This window comes from Pseudophryne corroboree, chromosome 9, assembly GCF_028390025.1.
Source record: "Pseudophryne corroboree isolate aPseCor3 chromosome 9, aPseCor3.hap2, whole genome shotgun sequence".
Taxonomy (NCBI): domain Eukaryota; kingdom Metazoa; phylum Chordata; class Amphibia; order Anura; family Myobatrachidae; genus Pseudophryne; species Pseudophryne corroboree.
This window is the reverse complement of record NC_086452.1, coordinates 198,315,721-198,342,301: the sequence shown is the minus strand read 5'-3', so window position 1 is coordinate 198,342,301 and position 26,581 is coordinate 198,315,721. Positions and strand designations below refer to the sequence as shown.

The 26,581-nt window shown below is 45.0% G+C and overlaps 1 protein-coding gene across 4 annotated transcripts in view; it reads right to left on the bottom strand.

Annotated features, from left to right (window-relative positions):
- The window catches only part of LOC134957862 (vascular cell adhesion protein 1-like), a 35,967-nt gene extending 14,254 nt beyond the window's left edge, over positions 1 to 21,713 (bottom strand). For 2 of the 4 annotated variants that reach the window (XR_010186770.1, XM_063940079.1), the window contains exons 1-10: positions 21,281 to 21,712; positions 18,882 to 19,157; positions 17,795 to 18,118; positions 16,748 to 17,017; positions 15,833 to 16,099; positions 14,083 to 14,337; positions 12,072 to 12,338; positions 10,336 to 10,602; positions 8,949 to 9,215; positions 5,731 to 5,997 (exon numbers count right to left, since the gene is read on the bottom strand). Coding sequence is in view for 3 of the 4 variants with exons in the window: in XM_063940079.1 (XP_063796149.1) it covers positions 5,731 to 5,997; positions 8,949 to 9,215; positions 10,336 to 10,602; positions 12,072 to 12,338; positions 14,083 to 14,337; positions 15,833 to 16,099; positions 16,748 to 17,017; positions 17,795 to 18,118; positions 18,882 to 19,157; positions 21,281 to 21,347 (2,527 nt within the window). In the remaining variant the exon portion in view is untranslated. Of the gene's footprint in view, positions 1 to 5,730; positions 5,998 to 8,948; positions 9,216 to 10,335; positions 10,603 to 12,071; positions 12,339 to 14,082; positions 14,338 to 15,832; positions 16,100 to 16,747; positions 17,018 to 17,794; positions 18,119 to 18,881; positions 19,158 to 21,280 lie in introns of all 4 variants that reach the window. The other 2 variants (XM_063940080.1, XM_063940081.1) reach the window with 2 other exon arrangements.
- Between the last annotated feature and the right edge of the window lie 4,868 nt (positions 21,714 to 26,581).

Here is a 26,581-nt window from a genome sequence, read left to right as displayed (position 1 = left end):
TTCAGAGTTCTCCACACCCCCATGAAATATAGTTCTCTATGCTATATATTTTACATTTTGTTATATAATTTTAATCAATTTTTTTGTACCGAATAAACACCTATATTTTATAAATACGGTTGAAGCGATGTCCAAAAGAAACCGCTATGGGAGGATCTGAGCCATTCGAATTGTGAGTATCAGGTACGCCGATACCCCTCTTACCTCACTTGGTCCATCTTCACATTCGCTGATATCAACCGGCTCAACCAGAGCTGTGACGGTTGAAAAAGATACCTTTATAAGCCTATAAAACACCTTTTTCTGTGTAAGTCAGGTGTGTCCCACTTAACTTAAAGACACCATATTTTGCTCACCGACACCACTGCAAGTGAGCGTAAATATCGTTCCACAGAAATATTTTATGAAATCATAACAGTACTACACATATCGTGTTTTATATTCTTTCGCATATATCTGAGCGTCCAATCAAACCATCGCATCAGGGAGAGAGAATCTACGTGCCCCGATCGACGGTCAAAGAAACCGTTATATGAGGATCATAACAGCTTTAACTGTGAGTGCCAGGTACATAATTGACCTATCGACGCTTCCACTGTATTGGTTTATATATTTGGGAGGATACCAAGAAAGAAACCTTTATATGTTTTCTCACACCTTTGCTTGTGTAAGTAAGGTGTGTTTTCATCAGCCTCCTATTATTCGTAATATACATACCCTGGGTAACCATTCACGATAGAAGTGAATAAACTTTTTACAATATATTTACCATTTGTTCTAAAAAAACCCTACTACACATTGTTTTTTTCCAATTTTTTTTTTCCAATCTTTTCTCTACACGTATACTGGAGCATCCTGTTTTGTCACCAGGAGCAGAACATCTCAGACCTCAACTATAAGCTAAGTTTAAGCTTTTTTTCGTTTTCTCCTCCTTCACCACTTGAACGGTAGCGCCATCTAGTCCACATAACCACTGCTCTGAGTGACTCCATCTTGAATTTGAACCTTTTTATGTAAGTGTTCAATGATTTCAGATTTAAAATCGGTCTCACCGAGCCGTCCGGCTTCGGTATCACAAACAGCGTGGAGTAATACCCCTTTCCCTGTTGTAGGAGGGGTACCTTGATTATCACCTGCTGGGAATACAGCTTGTGAATAGCTTCCAGTACTGCCTCCCTGTCGGAGGGAGACGTTGGTAGAGCAGACTTCAGGAACCGGCGAGGGGGAGACGTCTCGAATTCCAATTTGTACCCCTGTGATACTACCTGCAGGATCCAGGGGTCCACTTGCGAGTGAGCCCACTGCGCGCTGAAATTTTTGAGACGGGCCCCCACTGTGCCTGAGTCCGCTTGTAAAGCCCCAGCGTCATGCTGAAGACTTGGCAGAAGCGGGGGAGGGCTTCTGATCCTGGGAAGAGGCTGCCTGCTGCAGTCTTTTTCCCCTTCCTCTGCCCCGGGGCAGAAATGAGTGGCCTTTTGCCCGCTTGCCCTTATGGGGACGAAAGGACTGAGTTTGAAAAGACGGTGTCTTTTTCTGCTGAGAGGCGACCTGGGGTAAAAAGGTGGATTTCCCAGCCGTCGCCGTGGCCACCAGGTCCGATAGACCGACCCCAAATAACTCCTCCCCTTTATACGGCAAAACTTCCATATGCCGTTTGGAATCCGCATCACCTGACCACTGTCGTGTCCATAAACTTCTTCTGGCAGAAATGGACAGCGCACTTACTCTTGATGCCAGGGTGCAAATATCCCTCTGTGCATCTCGCATATATAGTAATGCATCCTTTAAATGCTCTATAGTCAATAATATACTGTCCCTATCCAGGGTATCAATATTTTCAGTCAGGGAATCCGACCAAGCCACTCCAGCGCTGCACATCCAGGCTGAGGCGATTGCTGGTCGTAGTATAACACCAGTATGTGTGTATATACCCTTTAGGATATTTTCCAGCTTTCTATCAGCTGGTTCCTTGAGGGCGGCCGTATCAGGAGACGGCAACGCCACTTGTTTTGATAAGCGTGTGAGCGCCTTATCTACCCTAGGGGGTGTTTCCCAACGCGCCCTAACCTCTGGCGGGAAAGGGTATAATGCCAATAATTTATTAGAAATCAGCAGTTTTTTTATCGGGGGAAACCCACGCTTTGTCACACACCTCATTTAATTCATCTGATTCAGGAAAAACTATAGGTAGTTTTTTCACACCCCACATAATACCCCTTTTTGTGGTACTTGTAGTATCAGAAATGTTCAAAGCCTCCTTCATTGCCGTGATCATGTAACGTGTGGCCCTACTGGACATTACGTTTGTCTCGTCACCGTCGACGCTGGAGTCAGTATCCGTGTCTGGGTCTGTGTCGACCATCTGAGGTAACGGGCGCTTTAGAGCCCCTGACGGTGTTTGAGACGCCTGGACAGGCACTAACTGATTTGCTGGCTGTCCTATGTCGTCAACAGTTTTTTGCAAAGTGCTGACACTGTCACGTAATTTCTTCCATACGACCATCCAGTCAGGTGTCGACTCCCTAGGGGGTGACATCACTATTACAGGCAATTGCTCCGCCTCCACATCATTTTCCTCCTCATACATGTCGACACAATCGTACCGACACACAGCACACACACAGGGAATGCTCTGATAGAGGACAGGACCCCACGAGCCCTTTGGGGAGACAGAGGGAGAGTTTGCCAGCACACACCAGAGCGCTATATATATACAGGGATAACCTTATATAAGTGTTTCTCCCTTCTATAGCTGCTGTATTTGTATTATCTGCCAATTAGTGCCCCCCCTCTCTTGTTTTACCCTGATTCTGTAGCAGGACTGCAGGGGAGAGTCAGGGAGCCGTCCTTCCAGCGGAGCTGTGAGGGAAAATGGCGCTTGTGTGCTGAGGAGATAGGCTCCGCCCCCTTTTCGGCGGCCTTTTCTCCCGCTTTTTTTAGGAAAACTGGCAGGGGTTAAATGCATCCATATAGCCCAGGAGCTATATGTGATGCATTTCTTTAGCCATATAAGGTTTAAAACGTTTTATTGCGTCTCAGGGCGCTCCCCCCCCAGCGCCCTGCACCCTCAGTGACCGGAGTGTGAAGTGTGCTGAGAGCAATGGCGCACAGCTGCAGTGCTGTGCGCTACCTTATTGAAGACAGGAACGTCTTCTGCCGCCGATTTTTCCGGACCTCTTCGCTCTTCTGGCTCTGTAAGGGGGCCGGCGGCGCGGCTCCGGGACCCATCCAAGCTGAGCCTGTGATCGTCCCTCTGGAGCTAATGTACAGTAGCCAAGAAGCCCAATCCACTCTGCATGCAGGTGAGTTCGCTTCTTCTCCCCTTAGTCCCACGATGCAGTGAGCCTGTTGCCAGCAGGTCTCACTGAAAATAAAAAAACCTATTTAAACTTTTACTCTAAGCAGCTCAGGAGAGCTACCTAGCATGCACCCTTCTCGGCCGGGCACAAAAATCTAACTGGGGCTTGGAGGAGGGTCATAGGGGGAGGAGCCAGTGCACACCAGCTAGTCATAAAGCTTTTACTTTTGTGCCCAGTCTCCTGCGGAGCCGCTATTCCCCATGGTCCTTACGGAGTTCCCAGCATCCACTAGGACGTCAGAGAAAACATAAATTTCATCATTGCTGGTCTGGGCGGCAGTATGTCCCTTAGTCCTAAGGGGCCCCTGTGCAATGCACCTGCTGCACCAATGGTAGTTCTGCACCTGGCCTCTACCTACCTATCACATTCTGTACCATGTCTGATTGGACTCAGCCTTTAAATCTTTAAATGCTCTAATAACTAATTTCTTTATGAGAACCTATCCTACTCCACCTAATCTACTCACCACGGCACAACCATGCTGCAATCACAATCTCCACTCTGGGCAGAATTTATTCCTCGTCTCAGCTCTACATTCCCCACTAGATTGTAAGCTCTCTTACAATCAGGGCCTATTCTAACCTTTGTTTTCACGTCTGCATTTATACTGACTCTTTGGTATGTCTTTGTTTTATATATGTGCTCTTTTCCCTACAGATGCTGTGATGCCTTACATGTCATCAACATTACACCTGTATTAATAACTTCAATAAAGACATTATTTGATATTATTGTTATTAAAGGAAGATAATACTGTAAGTATAAAATAATTAACAACCTTTAACACTCCTATTAATTTACTCCATTACTATTACTCCAAATCACGTATGATGTTCCCTTCCATACTCCAACACATACTGTCGTCACCTCTCCAAAGACATATTTCCTGCCTGCTGAAATAATGGTTTTAATATAATTTTATTCAAAATGTATCTCACACATCCTCTATATATCACACCAAACTTAGCTCCCACTAATCACTATCTCACCCCTCCACCACCCACGTGCACTAAAGTTGGGTACACACTGGATGGATGTCAGGCCGATTTGCTGTTTCATAACGACAAATCACTTACATTGCTCAGTGTCTACAGGTGATTGCATGCGGACTCTAGGTTTGATGTTCTGCGGTACTGCTAGCGACCTTGTTTATGCTACAGTATTGGAGGACGAAACACGATCATCCCATCTTTAATTAAACTCGTTCCAGTGTGTACACTCAATCTGGGCTCAAGAAAATTCGCCTGTTTTCATCTACCACCTTTGGGCCCTTAAGTCCTGTTCCACGGCAACACAACCCGTACATCCCTACCTCAGATATCCAGAGATTCCACTGCAATGAGTGACTAGTGCTATCATTTTATAGGGTGATCAGATGTAAAACACTGAGGGGAAGATGTATCAAGCCGTGGAGAGAGAGAAAGCGGAGAAGTTGCCCAACGCAACCAAGTAGCTTCTGTCATCTATCTAGCACAGTGTATGGAATAACAGGAGCTCATTCCATAACCATGAGAAAGCTCTGTCTCTGCGAATACTCCTATCCCAGCTTTCAGGGTATTTTTCATGAAAAATATCGGGAGTGTCTGACCACCACCAGGTACCACCCACTTTCCACCAAGCTAGCACTTACCTGCAAGCTGCTGCTGCCGTGGATCGAGGACCGGCTCCTTCTCTGCGTGTCACCGGTCAGCTGCTGCTGTGAAACTCCCGGTGGTCACTTTACAGCACTAATGCCCGCCAGGAGAGTCACAGCATCAGCTGACCGTGGACATGCAGAGAAGGAGCCGAGCAACCAATCCATGGCTGCAGCAGGGTGTACTGTAGGTAAGTTTTCTTTTATTGCGTTCTTTTTTGAACTTTTTTCTTCAGCAATCAGCCCGCAGTCAATTTATACACACATGACTGATCACAGGGGCTGTCTCTGAGCTCAGCCTTCATTGCCAGCATGCAGAGTAGGCTGAGCTAGAGTAGGGGAACCAGAGGAAAGATCTGTTAATGCTATCTGAAGATAGCATTATTATCAAAGGGCTCCCTCTGGTATTTTATTATAATTAATTTTTAGTAAATTCGGGTAGATCTTATTTCCCATTAAGTATGAGTAATGCAATCTGATTACTAAAAAATAAATAAATAGATTTTAAGGGCTTGGAGGAGAATTTAGCAAATTCTCATCTAATTGGCAATTAGTACATGCCTGTGATACTAAAATAATGTGAAGACACCTGTTTTCACATTATTTTAGTAAAAATAATATTGATAAATATGCCCGTTAATACTTACTGTCCTTGAGAAGAAAATTATTGCATTAATAGCACTTAGCCAAATCCTGGGAAAGTAAACTATTAAATAAACTATTTTATGTATTTCTCACTTGCAACATAGATATTGATGACCTCTGTCTCATTCCCGAAGTCGCTGATTACATTGATGGTGTATGTTCCAGTGTCATTGCGGGTAACATTGTGCAGTGTAAAGGTGCCGTTGCTGGCGTATAGCACTGCGCTATTACTGGCGCACATCTTCTGCAGAGTGATAGAAGGAGATGGGACGCTGTGAGTCTTACAAGTGATAATGACTGTGTCACCTTCTGTGATGTTCTGCGATGGAATCACAACCACTGTGGTGTTTCTATGTGGAACTGGAAGAAAATTGATGAGGTTATTTAATATAAAAAATATGAGTATAAAAGGGTTATCTTATTTTGCTCTGCAACATTACATTAATATTTTTTGCTACAAAGCTTTCCATTAGTGAAACCTGTATTTAATGAATACATGGTTAAAATAGCAATCAACTACGCAGAGCCTGGCTCCGACACGCACCGTTTTGACTAAGGGTGGCGAGTGTTACCCCAGCGTCATCCCCCAAACGCCGTTAATCAGCAGGAGGTGGGTGACATCACAAGACCCGTTCTGCACATTCGTAGAATGAGTCTTGCACCTGTGCAGACCTCCAAACATCGTACTTGTAGGCAAACCATCAGGGTTGCATGCAAATATGAATCAGGCCCAAATTTGCCCTCTCTAGTGTTATGGATATAAGAGCCAAAGCAGAGATCTAATGTGACCTAGGATGGCTCCTCCACCCACCTGCACACATGTGACATCATGATGTCACAGAAGAAGGGGCTGGGACCAGGATACTGGGCACCGGATGCATTCCAAGAATTTCCCGGAGGGTTCTCCAAGCACCCTGCAAGCCAAAACCAGGTGCCAACGGTGTCACCTATGGGCAACGGCACCTCTCACACACCCCTAGTTATGGCCCTGATGGTTATATATGTAATCTTGGAGGACATGTTTAATATGAAAACCAATGACAAAACTTTATCATTGGGCCTAATTCAGACCTGATTGCAGCAGCAAATTCGTTAGCTAATGGGCAAAACCATGGGGGTAATCCAGACTGCATCCTGCAGCGGCAGCGATCGCAGTCTTAATTACTTAGTGGAGTGCGCACGCGCACATCGGGAGCCCAGTGAGATGCTATGAGCATCTCAGGGCTGCGATAGCTTCTGCCTGATTGACAGGCAGAGGCGGTCGCAGGGCGGGAGGGGGCGTGCCAATGGCACTAGAATGCCATTGGTGGGGCGCGGTCTGGACAACGGAGGCATGTCCGGACCATTGGGTGGGGCGGGCCATGGTGGCATGACATCACACACAGCCGCTGGGACATGGCGAGTAGCGTCCTGCCAGTGCTCAGGTGCTGCACTGGCAGGGAGCTTCTCGTCAGGTACAAGAGCATTACCGCTGTGCAATACTTTTGTACAAGTGCAGGGGGGGAAGGGGGGGGTAGGCAGAGCCAGACATGCGGGGCGGCGGACTAGCCCTGTGCTGGGCGTCCCCCCGCATGTTAGAGTAAGTGATCGTAGATGTGCTAAATTTACGATCGGATCTGACTTAGGCCCCATGTGCACTGCAGGGGGGGGACAGATATAACATATGCAGAGAGAGTTAGATTTGGGTGTGGTGTGTTCAAACTGAAATCTAAATTGCAGTGTAAAAATAAAGCAGCCAGTATTTACACTGCACAGAAACAATATAACCCACCCAAATCTAACTCTCTCTCTGCAAATGTTATATCTGCCCCACCTGCAGTGTACATGGGGCCTATTTCAGGGGTGGTCTTCTGTTTGCCGGTGGCCGGGCTCCCGACGACCAGCATCCTGGCGCCGGAATCCTGACCGCCGGCATACCGACATCTTTTCTCCCTCTTGGGGGTACACGACCCCCCTGGAGGGAGAATAGATAGCGTGGTGCGCGCAGCGAGCCCGCAAGGGGCTCATTTGCGTTCACCCAGCTGTCGGAATGCTGGGATTCCGGCGCCGGTATGCTGGTCGCCGGGAGCCCGGCCGCCGGCATACCCTACTACACCCCTATTTCAGAGTTGATCGCAGCAGCAAATTTGTTAGCAGTTGGGCAAAACCATGGGGGTAATTCCAAGTTGATCGCAGCAGGAAATTTTTTAGCAGTTGGGCAAAACCATGTGCACTGCAGGGGGGGGGGGGCAGATATAACATGTGCAGAGAGAGATAGATTTGGGTGGGGTGTGTTCAAACCACCCACTGTGTTGCAGTGTAAAAATAAAGCAGCTAGTATTTACCCTGCATAGAAACAAAATAACCCACCCAAATCTAACTCTCTCTGCAAATGTTATATCTGCCTCACCTGCAGTGCACATGGGGGGGTCATTCTGACCTGATCGCATGCTGCAGTTGTTCGCAGCAGTGCGATCGGGTCAGAACTGCGCATGCGCCGGTGCTGCAGTGCGCCGGCGCATGCCAGACAGCCAAAGGCCATCGTTGCCTAGCGATCGCCTCTGCCTGATTGACAGGCAGAGGCAGTCGCTGGGCGGGAGGGGGCGGCACGGCGGTGTTTGGCCGCTGTTTTAGGGGCGCAATCCGGCCAATGCAGGCATGGGCGGACTGTGCAGGGGGCGGGCTGCAGTGGCTGCGTGACATCAGACACAGCCGCTGCGACGAGTTATTCCCGGACAGCCGCAGGAGCTGCGCTGGCCGGGAGTTACTCTAAGTACAGAAGCATTGCTGCTGTGCAATGCTTTTGTACTTGTCTGGGGGGGGGCGGAGCGGCCTGACATGTGGGGCGGACTAGCCCTGTGCTGGGCGTTCCCACGCATGCCAGTGTAAATGATCATAGCTGTACGAAAATTAGCACAGCTACAATCAGGTCGGAATGAGCCCCATGGTCTTGCCAAACTGCTAACAAATTTGCTATTGCGATCAGGTCTGAATTGGGCCCATTGTTGCTTTCCATTATATATGTATGTATCTCCAGGTATGTAGAGAAAAGCCTTTCTATAGGTGTAGATCAGCTCATTCATATTAAAGTCGATTTGGCTACCATTTCAACAAAATACCTACAATTAGGTTATTTCGAAAAATGTTTGTGTAAGTTGCAATTAAATTGTTACCATTTCAATCAAATACTTGTGATAAGATTATTTTTCAGTTTTTGTGTAAATTGGACATTAAACAGGAAGAAAAAAAGCACTAAAAGAGACAGTAAGAAAACTCCGGATGAGTAGTACAACTCACTGATCTAGGTCTAGTACTATATATGGTGTCCTCACCTTGTACAGTCAGTGGGGTCTCTGCTATTTGCTGTCCAACCACATTTTTGGAGTCACAGATGTATGTCCCGATGTCACCCGCTCCAGCATGTGATACGTTGTACTCTCCACTCTCTGATTTCAACTCAACAAGGCCATTTTCTGTCCTGATGTACAGCACCAGGCTGGGGGCAGGAGAAGCTTCAGAGGTGCACGTTATCTGTACAGAGTCTCCCTCTCTCACCACCGGAGATGGGGTGATGGTTACATGTGTGTTCTTGGGTGGAACTGTGTAATGAAAAACAGAATAACAAAACATTATTAACATTGTGGTCCAGGATAAACTCTGCATTACATATCCTACAGGTACCTTTTTATAGGTGTAGATCAACTATTACATATCAAATTCTGTTACCATTTCAATCAAATACTTGCCACTAGCGTTTTTGTGTAAATAGAAGTTAAGCACGAAGGTGCCTATTCTTTTTTGTGGGTCGGAAGGCAATTCAGTATTGCTGCGGTATGGGAACAGCTGCTCCGAAAGGCAGCTGTCCCCATGAACCCTAATACTGTTACCAAAATAGAATTGTTACTTACCAGTGATGTGCCAGCGGAGGGAGCAAGTGGAGGTGGCAGAGGGATCTGCTCGGAACACTCTTCGCAACCCAAGACCTCCTTCCCATAGGCTGGATCGGAGCTCTGGGAATCAATGCCATCAAAAGATGATGTTGGTTCCCGCATGCATACTTTGAAAACTTTCAGTTTTCGGAGTTTGGTGAATACTAGGCGGCCCCATTGGGCCCTAGTAATGAATTGGCCTGTTACTAAAAGGGGCAAACTAGATGGCCACGTTCTATGTTTCTATGGGTGGGAAGTACTAAACGTAAAATGCTGTAAAATCGACGTTTACTGCAAATGTACTAACTGCTGGCCGCTGGGGCACTGTCGCGGAGGGGAACGCCAGCTATTGCTGGCATTACCCCATAGAAGCCTGTGGGCTTCTCTCCGCAGCGCCGATGTGAGGGATATAATAGGATCTTTCCCAGAATGCTCCGCAACCACCCTGTCACTCTGCGCATGCGCAAAATGACTCCCGGGTCATACACCCGGAAGTCCAGGTGCCGCTGGAGATTGCAAAGGACAGCTCTTATAGGAAGAGCTGTCCTTTGCAATAATTATCGCATATGTAAGTGCATATGGAATTAGCATAGCTGCGATGGGCAGCGATATCAATTAGTGCATCCTGCCTTATGTTACTTAAAACATACAAAAACTAGCATTTCTGCATGTGTAGCAGTTCTATTAAGGATATTAAATAAGCCCCTAAAAGAGACAGTAAGTAAGCTCCAGATGAGTAGTACAACTCACTGATCTACAGCAGGTCTAGTACGTCTTATGGTGTCCTCACCTTGTACAGTCAGTGGGGTCTCTGCTATTTGCTGTCCAACCACATTTGTGGATTCACAGATGTATGTCCCGATGTCACCTGCTCCAGCATGTGATACGTTGTACTCTCCACTCTCTGATTCCAACTCAACAAGGCCATTTTCTGTCCTGATGTACAGCACCAGGCTGGGGGCAGTAGAAGCTTCGGAGGTGCACGTTATCTGTACAGAGTCTCCCTCTCTCACCACCGGAGATGGGGTGATGGTTACATGTGTGTTCTTGGGTGGAACTGTGTAATGAAAAACAGAATAACAAAACATTGTTAACATTGTGGTCCGGGATAAACTTTGCATTACATATCCTCCAGGTACCTTTTTATAGGTGTAGATCAACTCTTACATATTAAATTCTGTTACCATTTCAATCAAATACTTGCCACTAGCGTCTTTGTGTAAATAGAAGTTAAGCACGAAGGTGCCTATTCTTTTTTGTGGGCTGGAAGGCAATTCAGTATTGCTGCGGTGTGGGAACAGCTGCTCCGAAAGGCAGCTGTCCCCATGATCCCTAATACTGTTACCAAAATAGAATTGTTACTTACCAGTGATGTGCCAGCAGAGGGAGCATGTGGAGGGGGCAGAGGGATCTGCTCGGGACACTCTTCGCAACCCAAGACCTCCTTCTCATAGGTAGGATCGGAGCTCCGGGAATCAATGCCATCAAAAGATGATGTTGGTTCCCGAATGCATACTTTGAAAACTTTCAGTTTTTGGAGTTTGGCGAATACTAGGCGGCCCCATCGGGACCTAGGAATGAATTGGCCTGTTACTAAAAAGGGCACACTAGATGACCACGTTCTATGTTTCTATGGGTGGGAAGTACTAAACGTAAAATGCGGTAAAACCACCATTTACCGCATTTTCCGAATGTACTAACTGCTGGCTGCCGGGGCACTGTCGCGGAGGGGAACGCCAGCTTTTGCTGGCATTACCCCATAGAAGCCTGTGGGCTTCTCTCCGCAGCGCCGGTGTGAGGGATCTAGTAGGATCTTTCCCAGCATGCTCCGCAACCGCCCCGTCACTCTGCGCATGTGCAAAATGACTCCCGGGTCATACACCCGGAAGTCCAGGTCCCGCTGGAGATCGCAAATTACAGCTCTTATCGGAAGACCTGTCCTTTGCAATAATTATCGCATATGTAAGTGCATATGCAATTAGCATAGCTGCGATGGGCAGCGATATCAATTAGTACATCCTGCCTTATGTTACTTAATACATACAAAAACTAGCATTTCTGCGTGTGTTACAGGTCTATAAAGGATGTTGAATAAGCCCCGGGCAGTACGGATGGTGTAATGGTTAGCATTACTGCCTCACAGCAATGAGGTCATGGGTTCGATTCCCACCATGGCCCTAACTGTGTGGAGTTTGTATATTCTCTCCATACTTGCGTGTGTTTCCTCCGGGTGCTCCGGTTTCCTCCCACAATCCAAAAATATACTGGTAGGTTAATTGGCTTCCAACAAATTAGCCCTAGCGTGAATGTGTGTGTACATGTGGTAGGGAATATAGATTGTAAGCTCCACTGGGGCAGGGACTGATGTGAATGTACAAATATTCTCTGTAAAGCGCTGCGGAATATGTGTGCGCTATATAAATAACTAGTAATAAATAAATAATAAAATAAAGAGACAGTAAGAAAGCTCCAGATGAGTAGTACAACTCACTGATCTAGGTCTAGTATTATATATGGTGTCCTCACCTTGTACAGTCAGAGGAGTCTCTGCTATTTGCTGTCCAACCACATTTTTGGATTCACAGATGTATGTCCCTATGTCACCCGCTCCAGCATGTGATACGTTGTACTCTCCACTCTCTGATTCCAACTCAACAAGGCCATTTTCTGTCCTGATGTACAGCACCAGGCTGGGGGCAGGAGAAGCTTCGGAGGTGCACGTTATCTGTACAGAGTCTCCCTCTCTCACCACCGGAGATGGGGTGATGGTTACATGTGTGTTCTTGGGTGGAACTGTTAAAATTTAAATTATATTAAAAACAAAATGAAATTATAAACAGAAACAAAAATATTTAACTTCAACTTCTCTGCACTACAGATATACAATATTTTTACTATTCATTATTCTGGTGGGCAGTTAGACAGTTACATCATTCACTCAGCAGGGAAGCAGACAAGTATATCTTCAGTATATCAGAGCATTTTGCCTGCTGACTTATTAGAAGAGCATTATTTAAAACTCTTGTCAGAAATAAAAAGAAAGAAAAACCTTTTGCATGACACCACTTGATAATTCATTAATGCAAACAGCTCCTTTATATATGGCACATTGTGGGAGATGTAGTATAGTGGCATGGATCGTGCTGCTATAGCACTTCCTGCTTCCCCTCATTACCGACGCGAAGGAAGACGCTACATCGACAAGATGTATTAACATCTTGTCTGCCGGAGCAGGGGAGTGAAACTCCCCCCTCCGGCGATCCCCACCTGAGCACACAGCGCATCAGCCTATGCGCTGTGTTTCTACCCTGGCCAGCTCCTCTGGGCATGTGTGAGATCTCGCTAGCAATGCAAGATCTCCTCTGCAGCCCGGAGCCGGCAGCTGCCACAGCCAGAGACAGCAGTGTCGAAATGGATAGCTGCAGGTGTCGGAACGGTCAGTCTTACATTGCCCTGCATATCGTCATGCCACTGTCATGCATGGGGGGAGGCGGTATCAGCGCACATAACGTGCGAAGATACCTCTCTCCCCCCATAACGACCTTTAATACATTTACCCTATTGCACGGTAACAAAAGTTATTATTCAGTTGTAGACAATGTGCAAGTATGAAACAGTCCGAGTGTCGACTCCCAGCTTCAGAAATGTGGAGGCATGAGGCAGAGAATTGTCCACATCGGTGGGCGGCGCTGGGACGGTGACAGTGTGTCTGCTCACAGCTTCGGGCAAGGAGCGGCTGTGGCCTCTGTTCTACTTTACAAACGGTCACAAACTAGTCACAGCTTGTGGACCGGCGACTATTAAGTAGCGGCATTTTGAATTTGGTGTCAGCCACAAGCCAGTCAATCACTGTTTGCAGAACGGCCACAAATCAGGGGTGGCCATGCAACATTTTTAATTTGGCACCTGCTGCAATCCAATCAAAGTACTCGGACTGGCAGCCTGATTGGCTGTCGGTCTGCAAGCTGTGATTAGCTCACAGCCAGCACCAAATTCAAAATGCCGCCAGCTTCCCTTGATTGGCTGCCGGTACACAAGCCTTGACTGGTTCACGGCCAGCATCAAATTCAAGACAATGCCGATGAGCAAAAGAAGAAGAGAGTCCAGCTGTGGAGAGGGCGGAAAGATGAATTCTCGAAGGAAAGGAGACAGAATAACCAGACATGGAAGAAGCCCTGGCGGAAGAAAGAAGTGGAGGAGCTGCTGGCCAGGACGGGCCAGCGGCCATTGCAAGAAGCCGAGGACTGGAAAGTGCTGCAGTGTTAGAACGGAAAAGAGCTAAATGAATCTCCTCACTGCAGCCGCTTCCAGCACCATGGTAGGCAGCTTGGGTCACCTCAACTTATTTAACCCTCCCACCAGGATTGTTGGGCACTAGGCCAGCGGGCGCAATCAGGCCTGTGGTGCATGTTAGGCTGGCAATGAGACCATTCCCCTGGTAAGTTACGTTGTCACTACTTAGGCGGGCCCAAGGCCTGAGCCTCCATGGTATTTCCATAACCATACTTCAAAATTTCCACTGGTGTAAAATACTCACCACGTACTTTGAGTTCCAGTGTGTCCTCTTGTCTTCCCAGTACATTACTGGCATGGCACTGGTAAATCCCACTTGTCAAAAGTGTTAATGTTACCACTGGACCTTCAGAAAGGAGAAGACTCTCACCCGATAATAAAAGTTTATACAGGGAGATGCTGGGTTTGGGGTCTCCCTTAGAAGCACAGGACAGAGTGACTGTATCCCCTTCTTTCACATCCACAGCAGAGGATGAAAGGACAGTTTCCCTGGGAGGATCTGTGCAGAAAAATAAATGTTTTGTACAGGCATTAGAGAAAAGTGTTATGGAACAAGCATATTAAATGAACTTTAAAAAAAACTAAAATGTATAATAGACTATTGTAATTATGGTTAAATAAAATGTTGTTTCCTCTTTGCAATTTGGGTTTCTGTCTTCGGTTACATATTTTTATTATTAATGGCACTTTAATTTAATGTTCTTTTTTGATGTCTGTACTGCTTTGATTCCTGTTTGAATTATTTGCATGTCTCATGCTTATTATAAATTTTATGCACAGAGGTGTCCTCATACATCTTGCCTCAATACGCCATGCAGTAGGAGATGCCTGGCGTGAGTGAACTGACAGGTCCCGTGCAACTCCGTTAGCATCAGGCATCTTTTTGTATAGAAAATGCTTCTTATTCGCATTGCTATGTGACTAGGATGCACAGGCAGCTTATGCTGATTAAAATGATATGCGGCATACCTATATTCTGTGTCCGTCTGCATCTGCATACGACTTGCTACATTACAGTGTTTTCTAGGAAAATACTTTGACGTACCATTTCATATGCAGATACAGCAACGTTAGTACACAGAATATAGAAATGTTGCATATTATTTCAATCAGCATAAGTTACTTGTATTTCCTTTTTGCACTGTTTTGTGAATAAGATGCATTTTAATGGAAAAAGTTGAACGTAAAGATGCTCAGCGCTACCGAGTCACGCGACGGCATGGTGTGATTAGAAGGGCTGTTTAATGTGTAGGGAACCTAGATGTTAATGGACACATCTGTAAACTGTTCTTCGCTGCAATAAAAACAAATAATTAAAAAAAACTACAACAATGAAGAACAGGAATTGAAATAGAAATTGCTCTAAAAATTATTTATCGCCACTAACACTTTTATTAGTGTGAGGACAGAAGAAAATGCTGGATGCCCATCGCCCAACAGTCTATAGTGTATGTAACACCATCAACCACCAACAACTTAAATGTAGGATTTTAGTTGTTTTTTTTTCATAGTTATGAACAACTGTATAATTGAATGCATAGGATGTATTATGTCATACTGTGTATTACTATTGCTACTTAAAACAGATGTATCAAACCTTGGAGAGAGATAACGTGCTAACTAATCAGCTTTTAACTGTCATTTTTTTAAATGCAGCCTGCAAAATGTCAGAAGCTTATTGGGGGAGATGTACTAAGCAGTGATAAAAGTGGAGAAGTGAGCCAGTGGAGAAGTTGCCCATTGCAACCAATCAGCATTGATTTGACATTTATAATTTGCATACTATAAAAATATACAGAGCTGCTGATTAGTTGCCACGGGCAACTTCTCCACTGGCTCACTTCTCTACTTTTAGTACATCTCCCCTTAATCTCTCTCCAGTTTATCGCTACACGGTTTGATAACTCTCGCTCAGAAAGTGTGAGCTGACAGATTCACATTAACTACCCCTCACAGATCACATCACCCACTGTACATAAGAGAATGACACTTACATGTTACTGTGAGTGATTCCGATGTGTCAGCCAGTCCATAGTGATTTTCAGCGGTGCACCTGTATTCCGCAGTGTCAGAAGGAGCTGCTTCTTTGATGAAGAATTTCCCTTCTGTGCCATGAAGAAGAATATCCAATTCCTCCGACACCTTCCACAATGTAACATTTGTGTTTCTGTTGCCATTGGCAAAGCATTCAATTGTAACAGTCTGCCCAGCCGTCACTCTGGCTCCTGGCTGGATGGTAATCTTAGGAATTTCTGGAAGACCTAAGTATGATCAAATAAAGTAAATGTTTCATATACAATTATCTATAATAATAACAATGGGGGAGTTTTATCAAAGGTTGGAGGGATATAAAATAGAGAGAGAGAGATAAAGTATCAACCAATTAGCTCCTGACATTTTTCAAATGCGGCTTCTAAAATGACAGAAGCTGATTGGCTAGTACTTTATCTCTCTCCAAGCTTTGATAAATCTTCCATGTTCTGGAATGGATGTTGCAGAACAAATGGGGCTTTGCTGCACATTAACCTGTACATGCTCATAAAGGTAGACAGGGGTATGGATAGCAGATGGATGAGTATTTCCCAGCTCCAAGAGAATCACATTTACATGTCACTGTGAGTGATGAGAAGATGAAAAAGGAAGAGTTTACACGATCGTACAATGCAGTGTGAACAGGAGGTGCCACAAGGCTGTATCTACTAGAGCAGTGTTTCCCAACCTCGGTCCTCAAGGCACACTAACAGTCCTGGTTTTAGTGATATCCAGGCTTGAACACAGGTGACTTAATTAGTACCTCAGTTATTTTGATTTAACCATCTATGCTGAAGCCTGGATATCACTAAAACCTGCACTGTTGGTGTGCCTTGAGGACCGCAGTTGGGAATGCTTGTACTAGATGCTCATCTCACCTTGTACAGTGATCTCCACTTGTGAAGAGGTTTCTCCTACGTCGTTTTTCGCACAACAGATATAAATCCCACTGTCTTGTGGTTCTGCACTGGAAAGAGTCAGTATGCCTTGGTCATCAGTTGGCATCTCCAGCTTCCTGCCATCAACAAGCTTCAACCACTGGATGTAAGCTTGGGATGCACTGTCACAGCTGCAGGTCAGAGATATTTCCTCACCCGCTCTCACAGTTGTGGATGGATGTGTTCTGATTTGGGGTTTTGCTGGTGGGTCTGAAAATGAGAAGAAATTTTTTTTAGATACTGTATAAGATGATTTCTTTTTCTGTGCTAACATTTCTAAATTCCAAGGCATCCTTTAATGTACAGATTTTATAGGACATTTGTTGTATTGGTTATAATAAAATGTTACACAGTTATTTAGACTCTTGGGGTCAATTCAATTAAATGCAAGGAGGGCAAGTTGCAGTTGTAATGACATAGAAATGGCAGAAATGGCCGCCAAACTTGTCCCCTCGTGGCCCGAATCTCACTGTGTAGTCGTTCATTTGTGTACGCAGCTCTACAAAAATCAGAGAGTACAGGGCGAGATAGTGACACTAAGAGGTCAATTTAATCAACTCGCCACCCAGGGGTTGAGTTAATTGAATTGACCCCATGTTATAGTTTATTTATAAGGCACACATATAACACTGGCAATGGTCTTGTACGCAAATACAGTAGGAACAGAAAGGCCTATGAGACAATGTGAGACATCGATAGCTTCACAACATATTCTATTTATCCCTAAATATATTCTTATAGTTAAAAAATAAGAGTCCCTATATGACATATACAATGGAGTGTAGAACGTTAACATTTCAGTGAGTCTTCTGGAATTAGTCCATTGTTCTGTCTTTCACCCATCTGCAGCACGTTGCCACAATAGGAGGTAGGTGCTTCTGTAGTAAGGGACCAGCTAACGGTTTAGCAGATGTGCTTTGCAGCAATACAGTATGAATGACTGTACGAGTTACCGGGAAAAGAAAGATGTTGGTGACTATAACTCACACTTTAGGTGAAGGTCTATTGATGTTTGCCGTATTATAGGATCAATTTCATCTTCCTCCTGGAATTCCATTTCAGCCACACACTCAATCTTCTTTGCCTCATAACTCTCCTCCAGTATTAAGTCATGCCAAAAGCTGATATTTTTTATCTTCTGGTCATATTCATCCACCTCTGCCCCGTTATATTCCACCACTATTTCCGTATCCAGCATTATCTTAGCAGTCATCATCTCAGAGCGATAGATGTTGGTGAGTGTACAGGTGATACGGGACTGTTCTCCCACCACAGCAGATGACATGTCTAGAATGGGGTCACTTGGAAAAGCTGTAAAAGAATATTTGACATGTATGATTACTACGTTGTTTGAAGAACCATGTAAATATAAGCAGTCTGCAAAGGAAATGTAGCACAAAGCTCTATAAAATGGCAGCTACATAGCTTTGCTGTACAATATTCCCTTTGTCTCTTAATTATTTCTTTGCCTTTCTCATGAAATCATAATATAATAATTTTACCGTTTATATTTTTGCACACAGAGCTATTTATATTAGCCCTAACCCTAAGCTATTTATAAGCTAATTAGTACTGACACACTGACATGAACACTCCATGAAAATGCACAAACATGGTTGGTAATATTACAATTGCTATAACAGATAGATAGTATATTTTGGATTGTGGGAGGAAACCCACTGCAAGCACGGGGAGAATATACAAACTCCACACAGTTAGGGGTGAAGTGGGAGTTGAACCCATGACCTCAGTGCTGTGAGGCAGTAATGCTAACCATTACACAGTCCGTGCTGCTCATAATTCATCATAGTGGATAAATGTGCATGCTAGGAGGCATATCTTTGGTGCCTAGTATAGGAGAGATACAATTGGGTACGATATCCCGACGGTCACAATACTGGCAGCAGAACCCTAACCCACACCCTAATACTAACCCACCCCTCCCGCAGCCTAAACGTAACCGTCCCCTTCGATTGACAATTAAACTGTGCAAGAGGTTCTGCAGCAGCTGTCATTAGTTCCAAAAGCTCCTGTAAATATTTTTCTCTACTTGAGCCCTATATAAAACACTTACAGTAGACAGCGATTTTGAAGCTCTTCTCTGGTGGTGGCTTATTGCAGGACACAGTACAACGATAGGATCCATCGCTCTCACTGTTGACCTTCATGGTCAGGGTTGACTTCTGCCCCACAGTACTAACTGTACCACTTAATGTACTGTCCACAAGGTTAGCCCAGATGAACCCAGGTTTCTCACAAGTGTTGGCTTCGCAAGTAATATGAAGCTCTTCACCAATCTGAGCACTGATGATGGTATGAGGAAGGGAAAGTGTGATGTCTGAGGCAGAGGCTGTAGAAAGGACATATATAATATCAGATACAGTAATTATACATAATATATACATTTCACTATCAGGGCTGTTTCTAGCCAATTTGGCTCCCAGTGCGAGATTTAAAAATGCGCCCCCTCGCCCCCATGACATAAAAAAAAATGCCCCCCCCCCTTGATAAAAAAACCCACACACCGACAAGGGGTGTGGCCTCATTTTGATAGGCATGGCCTTGTCTGAAAAGACTACCTCACACACCAGTATTTGACCCTGCACCAACAGATCACGCCCACCATAGGAAAATAAAATTCTAACATATTAAGCCCCACACAGTAATGCCCCCTGCACCATATTATGCCACACACCGCAATGCCCTTGATACATGATTAAATCCCCACAGTACGGCAGGCAAGAGTCCCCATTTTATACATTACTGCAGGCAAGAGTCCCCATTTTACACATTACGGCAGGCAAGAGTCCCTATTTTACACATTACGGCAGGCAAGAGACGCCATTTTACAAATTACGGCAGGCAAGAGTCCCCATTTTACACATTACGGCAGGTAAGAGTCCCCATTTTACACAGTATGGCAGGCAAGAGTCCCCATTTTACACATTACGGCAGGCAAGAGTCCCCATTTTACACATCACGGCAGGCAAGAGTCCCCATTTTACACATCACGGCAGGTAAGAGTCCCCATTTTACACATTATGGCAGGCATGTGTCCCCATTTTACACATCACGGCAGGTAAGAGTCCCCATTTTACACATCACGGCAGGCAAGAGTCCCCATTTTACACATCACGGCAGGTAAGAGTCCCCATTTTACACATCACGGCAGGCAAGAGTCCCCATTTTACACATCACGGCAGGTAAGAGTCCCCATTTTACACATCACGGCAGGCATGTGTCCCCATTTTACACATTACGGCAGGCAAGAGTCCCCATTTTACACATTACGGCAGGCAAGAGTCCCCATTTTACACATTACATTACGTTGTTACGTCATTCCACGAAACTCCGCCTCCCAAGCTGGGTACTCGGGGAGAGGGAGGAGGGGAAAGCCAGGGAGCCACAGTCAGTGCCGTGGCAGGCGCCATGTGCGACTACATGGCTCGCCCGCCCCAAGAAACGGCCCTGTTCACTATGACAGATCAGCAAAGAAAGAACCATATGAAACTTAGGGGGCAATTTATCAAAGCTTGGAGAGAGACTGAGGGGTCTCTTTACAAAGCATTGAATGGAGATAAATTACCAGCGAATTAGCTCCTAACTATCATGTCACAGGCTGGGTTTGAAAAATCACAGTTAGGAGCTGGTCGGATGGTACTTTATCTCCGTCCACTTTATCTCCATCTAAGGCTTAGTACATAGACCCCAAAGTACCAGCCAATCAGCTCCTTTAATTTTACAGACTGTGGGGTCTATTTACTAAGCCTTGGAGAGAGATAAAGTGGATGTAGATAAAGTACCAGCCTACCAGCTCCTAACTGTCATTTTTCAAACCCAGACTGTAACATGGCAGTTAGGAGCTGATTGGCTGGCACTTTGGGGGACAAGTACTAAGCAGTGATAAGAGTGGAGAAGTGAGCCAGTGGAGAGATTTCCCATGGCAACCAATCAGCTGCTCCATACAATTGTATAGTATGCAAATTAAAAATGTTATGTCAATGCTGATTGGTTGCCATGGGCAACTTCTCCACTGGCTCACTTCTCCACTTTTATCACTGCTTAGTACATGTGCCCCTTTATCTCTCTCCACTTAATTTCTCTCAGAGAATTTGCAAATGGACCATTGTGTCAGTTAGGAACTGACTGATTGGTACTCTAGCTCTCTCCACTCTATCTCTCTCCAAGCCTTGATTCATCTCCCCCTCAGATTTATTTCTGTATTTAAATGTAAGTTTAGTTGTAATTTGTGCCTGCGGTATCAACAGAATCTGGATTACAATTGCCAATATTCTACAACAGAACACATAAGAACATGCCATTGGGATCCCAATAAACAATGACATGAATAGACATAAGCATCAATGAATCAAATTAATACAAAACACTAGACACTTTGTTCGTTCAATACTTAATTCACGATAAATCCATTCATTAATAAACAATCTTTATGTATAACATGAAATATCTTACTATGCGTAGGGATGATCTGTAGGAGGAATATTATTGAGGCGATGGGGAGAACATTGGTCCGAGACATGGTGGAGTCCAGCAGTAACCTACTGTATGTTCTCTCAATGAGCTCTTTGTATCCGAGGTTCTCTAACGGGTCCAAAAATTTGAGGTCCTGATTAGGTTATTAAAATCCTAGGATCTTTATTGAAATCTGTGCATTGATTAGGTGATTAAAATCACAGGAGGTTTATGGAAACCTGTGCGTTCGAGGTTTTCTCTGGCGATGATAAATGCCGCGGTTGAGAAAGAGCTCTCGCTTATTCTGTGCAACACGATCTGCGTTACCACCAGTAGTGATGTGACCCGGGCGGCAGACGCCCCTGCAGCGTTATATACAGTACAGGAGCAGCGGGATTCCCAGGCTGGGAAACCACATGCTTTCCTTGCTTACATCATGATACAAGAACGAGTCACACTACTGCCACCTGCTGGCAAAGAAGAGCAAATGTTTCTGCAACGTGAGACTTTTCTATCTTCTTTATCATACAATATGTAACTTTTATTTATTTATTTATTTATTTATTTATTTTTTAAAAATAGCAAATAACACAACTTTGACTGTCATAATATAGTATAAATAATTGTATTATTATTATTATTATTATTATTATTATTATTATTATTATTATTGTTGTTGTTATTATTATTCATAGGAATAAAAACCGGAATAATTTGAAAGTATGAGAAAACAATGCAAATCTGTACTTTTTGCTTTATTGATACAGTTTAATAGAAAATTACACTTCAGAATTACCTTCGTAGAAAACATATCTCCCAAAATGTAAACTTACTATCTTCCACTGAGTTACACTTCCTCTCTCTCTCTCTCTCTCTCTCTCCTACCCATCTACACCCCACTCTCTCTCCTACCCATCTACCCCCCACTCTCTCTCTCTCTCGCTCTCTCTCTCCTACCCATCTAACCCCCACTCTCTCACTTTCTTTCCCTCTCCGACCTATTTATCAAATATTTGCCAAATATCCCCCCAAAATACCCACAAATACTAAGTATACTCTGTATGTAACATGGAGTGTAATCTTTACATGGGGTTAGCCCGATAGGCTACACTTCTCCAAAATGACTGGGAGAGGAGCCCTCGCCGGCAATGGCCTCTCGAACATGAGTGGTGAACAGACCACCCACGCGCATGAGTGGTGAACAGACCGCACACACGCATGAGTAGTGAACAGACCGCACACGCGCATGAGTGGTGAACAGTCCGCATGAGTGGTGAACAGAAGTGCATGAGCAGTAAACAGAAGTGAAGTAATCACGTTAGCACGTTTGCTGCACAAGAGGGAGAGTTAGTGATGTCAGCATGCTCCTGTCAGAGAGACCTCTGACATAGGGGGGCCCAGGGAACAGTATCCCCTGGCCACCCCTTCTTCCCCTTGAATCTGGGTATAGTGGAATGTATTATGTATAACAAATACATTGCGATACATTGTGGCCCTATTCACATGTAGATCGACATGTTTTGCAGCTTTTGCGATATAGAGCTGTGCTGCTGTGCACACACTGACATTCTTTCCCAGGCTTTGGTTGGGGGTTCATAAGCAGAGCCAGCCATAGGCATAGGCAAACTAGGCAATTGCCTAGGGCATTTGATATGCCTAGGGGCATCATCAGCTTCTGCTGATTAAAATGATATGCGGCATGCCTATATTCTGTATGTAGCATTTCATATGCAGATACAGCCACAGTCTCACACAGTATATTGGCATGCTGCATATCAGTTTAATCAGCAGAAGCTGCTTGTGCATCCTAGCCACATAGCAATGCAAATAAGATGCATTTTCATTTAAAAAAAGGTGCCCGACGTTAGCATTGATGCAAGATTTGTGAGGACACATCTGTATCCAAGCAGAGGCAGAGGTCACAGTGTTAGTGGATTTGTGAGTGCTGTGTGCATGTGAGTGGGTTGGTTGTGCAGTAGTGTTCAGAATACGTGTAAGGAGCATTATGTGTGTCATGTAAAAATGCTTTGATAATGTGCAACATATGTGTAAAGGGCCACTATGTGTGTCATTATGTGTATAAGGGCATTAATAATGTGCGGCATATGTGTAACAGGGTACTAATGTATGTGTGTCATTATGTGTATAAGGGCACTAATAATGTGCAGCAAATGTGTAGGGGGCACTATGTGTGTTATTATGTGTATAAGGGCATTAATAATGTGCGGCATAAGTGTAAGGGACATTATGTGTAAAAGGGCATTAATAAAGGTTGTCATAATGTGTAAGGTGCATTATGTTTATAAGGACATTAATGTGTCTCATATGTGTAAGGGGCATTACTGTGTGGAATTGTGTATAAATACATTACTAATGTGTGGCATTATGTGTATAAGGTGCTCTACTATGTGGCGTTGCATATAGAAAGGGCACTACTGTGTCGTCTAATGTGAATAAAGAGCAATAAGGTGTGGTGTAATGTGAATAAGGAGCAATTCAGTGTGATGTAATGTGAATAAAGGGCTCTACTGTGAGGAGTAACGTTTATAAGGTAAAGTGATACTACTGTGGAATGTAATATGAATTATGGACACTATCGCAAGATAAAATGTGAATAAAGTTACAGTACTGTGTGGCGTAATTGGAATTGGGGTTACTATTGTGTAGCCATGCCCCTTCCCAGCAAGAAGATGCCCCTTTTTGGGCTGTGCGTCAAATGTGCGAACTGTTCCTATTTAAAATATAGGGGGTACAAGGACTGCTATGGGTGAGGGGTGATGGTGCTGGGAAAGAGGTGCAAGGTCAGAGGCAGAACCAGCGGTGGTGCTAGGGGGCACCAGCGAAAATCTTGCCTAGGGCATCATATTGGTTAGGGCCGGCTCTGTTCATAAGAGAGCAGCACCCAGTGTATCTCTGCCCCCCAACCTCCCGAGTGAGACAGGAGGTAAGTTTCAGCATCTTCTGGTACCCAGAATTGACAGTCATATCTTAGCTCAGTGCCATACGTCAAGTGTATCATAGCATGGGTGAGCAGCAGCTGCCATGTTTATAGGTATGATGTTCCCAGCTAGTGATATGTCAAATGCTGTTTCTGCAGATAAATAAGAATAAAACAACATTATTTCACTCAGTGTTTTATCTGCTCCTTATCCTTGATGCCCTAGGCAACCACCTAGGATAAAATAATAGTAACACTAGTCCTGTTTGTATTTGTAATTCATTAGATTTACAAGAAACATTATTACAGAGATATGAGTAGTGGCAGATTTTACATATGGACTGCTGGACTGCAGCCCCCTACAGTAAAATCTGCCACTTCAGTGAGCTCAGCTGAGCCAGTTGCAGTCTGTGTGACTGCACTGGCTCATAGGCTTCACTGTGACTGACAGTGACTTTTTATTGGAATTCCTATCTGCCAGTCACCTGCAGGAATAGGCAGTCACATTGAGTGGTGTTTCCTCCCTTCAGGACTGCCTGACCGGGCTGTGATAAGCAGAGAGCTGGCTTCTTGTATGAAGCCACTCCCTGCCTGATCTTCATCCCAATTCAGCTTCAATGGGCTGCAGCTGATGTAGTCCATATAAGCTGGGGGTTTAAATATTAATAATACTCTGGAATCATCTCTTACCAGTAGTAGCTGCAGAGGCGTCACTCACCTCTAATGCACCCGATACGGGGCGGCCGTGGACGGGGTGTGGCTTCACGGGAGGGAGCGTGGCTAAGCATGGCGGCCTGCAAGGTGGGGCATGGCTTCACTGAGGGGACGTGGCTAAGCACCCTGACACGCGTTTTCATCACTCCGGGGGTCCGGGAGTTGCGGGCTGCCCCCAGAGACTAGTTAGAGATGAGCGCCGGAAATTTTTCGGGTTTTGTGTTTTGGTTTTGGGTTCGGTTCCGCGGCCGTGTTTTGGGTTCGACCGCGTTTTGGCAAAACCTCACCGAATTTTTTTTGTCGGATTCGGGTGTGTTTTGGATTCGGGTGTTTTTTTCAAAAAACCCTAAAAAACAGCTTAAATCATAGAATTTGGGGGTAATTTTGATCCCAAAGTATTATTAACCTCAAAAAACATAATTTACACTCATTTTCAGCCTATTCTATACACATCACACCTCACAATATTATTTTTAGTCCTAAAATTTGCACCGAGGTCGCTGTGTGAGTAAGATAAGCGACCCTAGTGGCCGACACAAACACCGGGCCCATCTAGGAGTGGCACTGCAGTGTCACGCAGGATGGCCCTTCCAAAAAACCCTCCCCAAACAGCACATGACGCAAAGAAAAAAAGAGGCGCAATGAGGTAGCTGTGTGAGTAAGATTAGCGACCCTAGTGGCCGACACAAACACCGGGCACATCTAGGAGTGGCACTGCAGTGTCACGCAGGATGTCCCTTCCAAAAAACCCTCCCCAAACAGCACATGACGCAAAGAAAAAAAGAGGCGCAATGAGGTAGCTGACTGTGTGAGTAAGATTAGCGACCCTAGTGGCCGACACAAACACCGGGCCCATCTAGGAGTGGCACTGCAGTGTCACGCAGGATGTCCCTTCCAAAAAACCCTCCCCAAACAGCACATGACGCAAAGAAAAAAAGAGGCGCAATGAGGTAGCTGACTGTGTGAGTAAGATTAGCGACCCTAGTGGCCGACACAAACACCGGGCCCATCTAGGAGTGGCACTGCAGTGTCACGCAGGATGTCCCTTCCAAAAAACCCTCCCCAATCAGCACATGATGCAAAGAAAAAGAAAAGAAAAAAGAGGTGCAAGATGGAATTATCCTTGGGCCCTCCCACCCACCCTTATGTTGTATAAACAAAACAGGACATGCACACTTTAACCAACCCATCATTTCAGTGACAGGGTCTGCCACACGACTGTGACTGATATGACGGGTTGGTTTGGACCCCCCCCAAAAAAGAAGCAATTAATCTCTCCTTGCACAAACTGGCTCTACAGAGGCAAGATGTCCACCTCATCTTCACCCTCCGATATATCACCGTGTACATCCCCCTCCTCACAGATTATCAATTCGTCCCCACTGGAATCCACCATCTCAGCTCCCTGTGTACTTTGTGGAGGCAATTGCTGCTGGTCAATGTCTCCGCGGAGGAATTGATTATAATTCATTTTAATGAACATCATCTTCTCCACATTTTCTGGATGTAACCTCGTACGCCGATTGCTGACAAGGTGAGCGGCGGCACTAAACACTCTTTCGGAGTACACACTTGTGGGAGGGCAACTTAGGTAGAATAAAGCCAGTTTGTGCAAGGGCCTCCAAATTGCCTCTTTTTCCTGCCAGTAT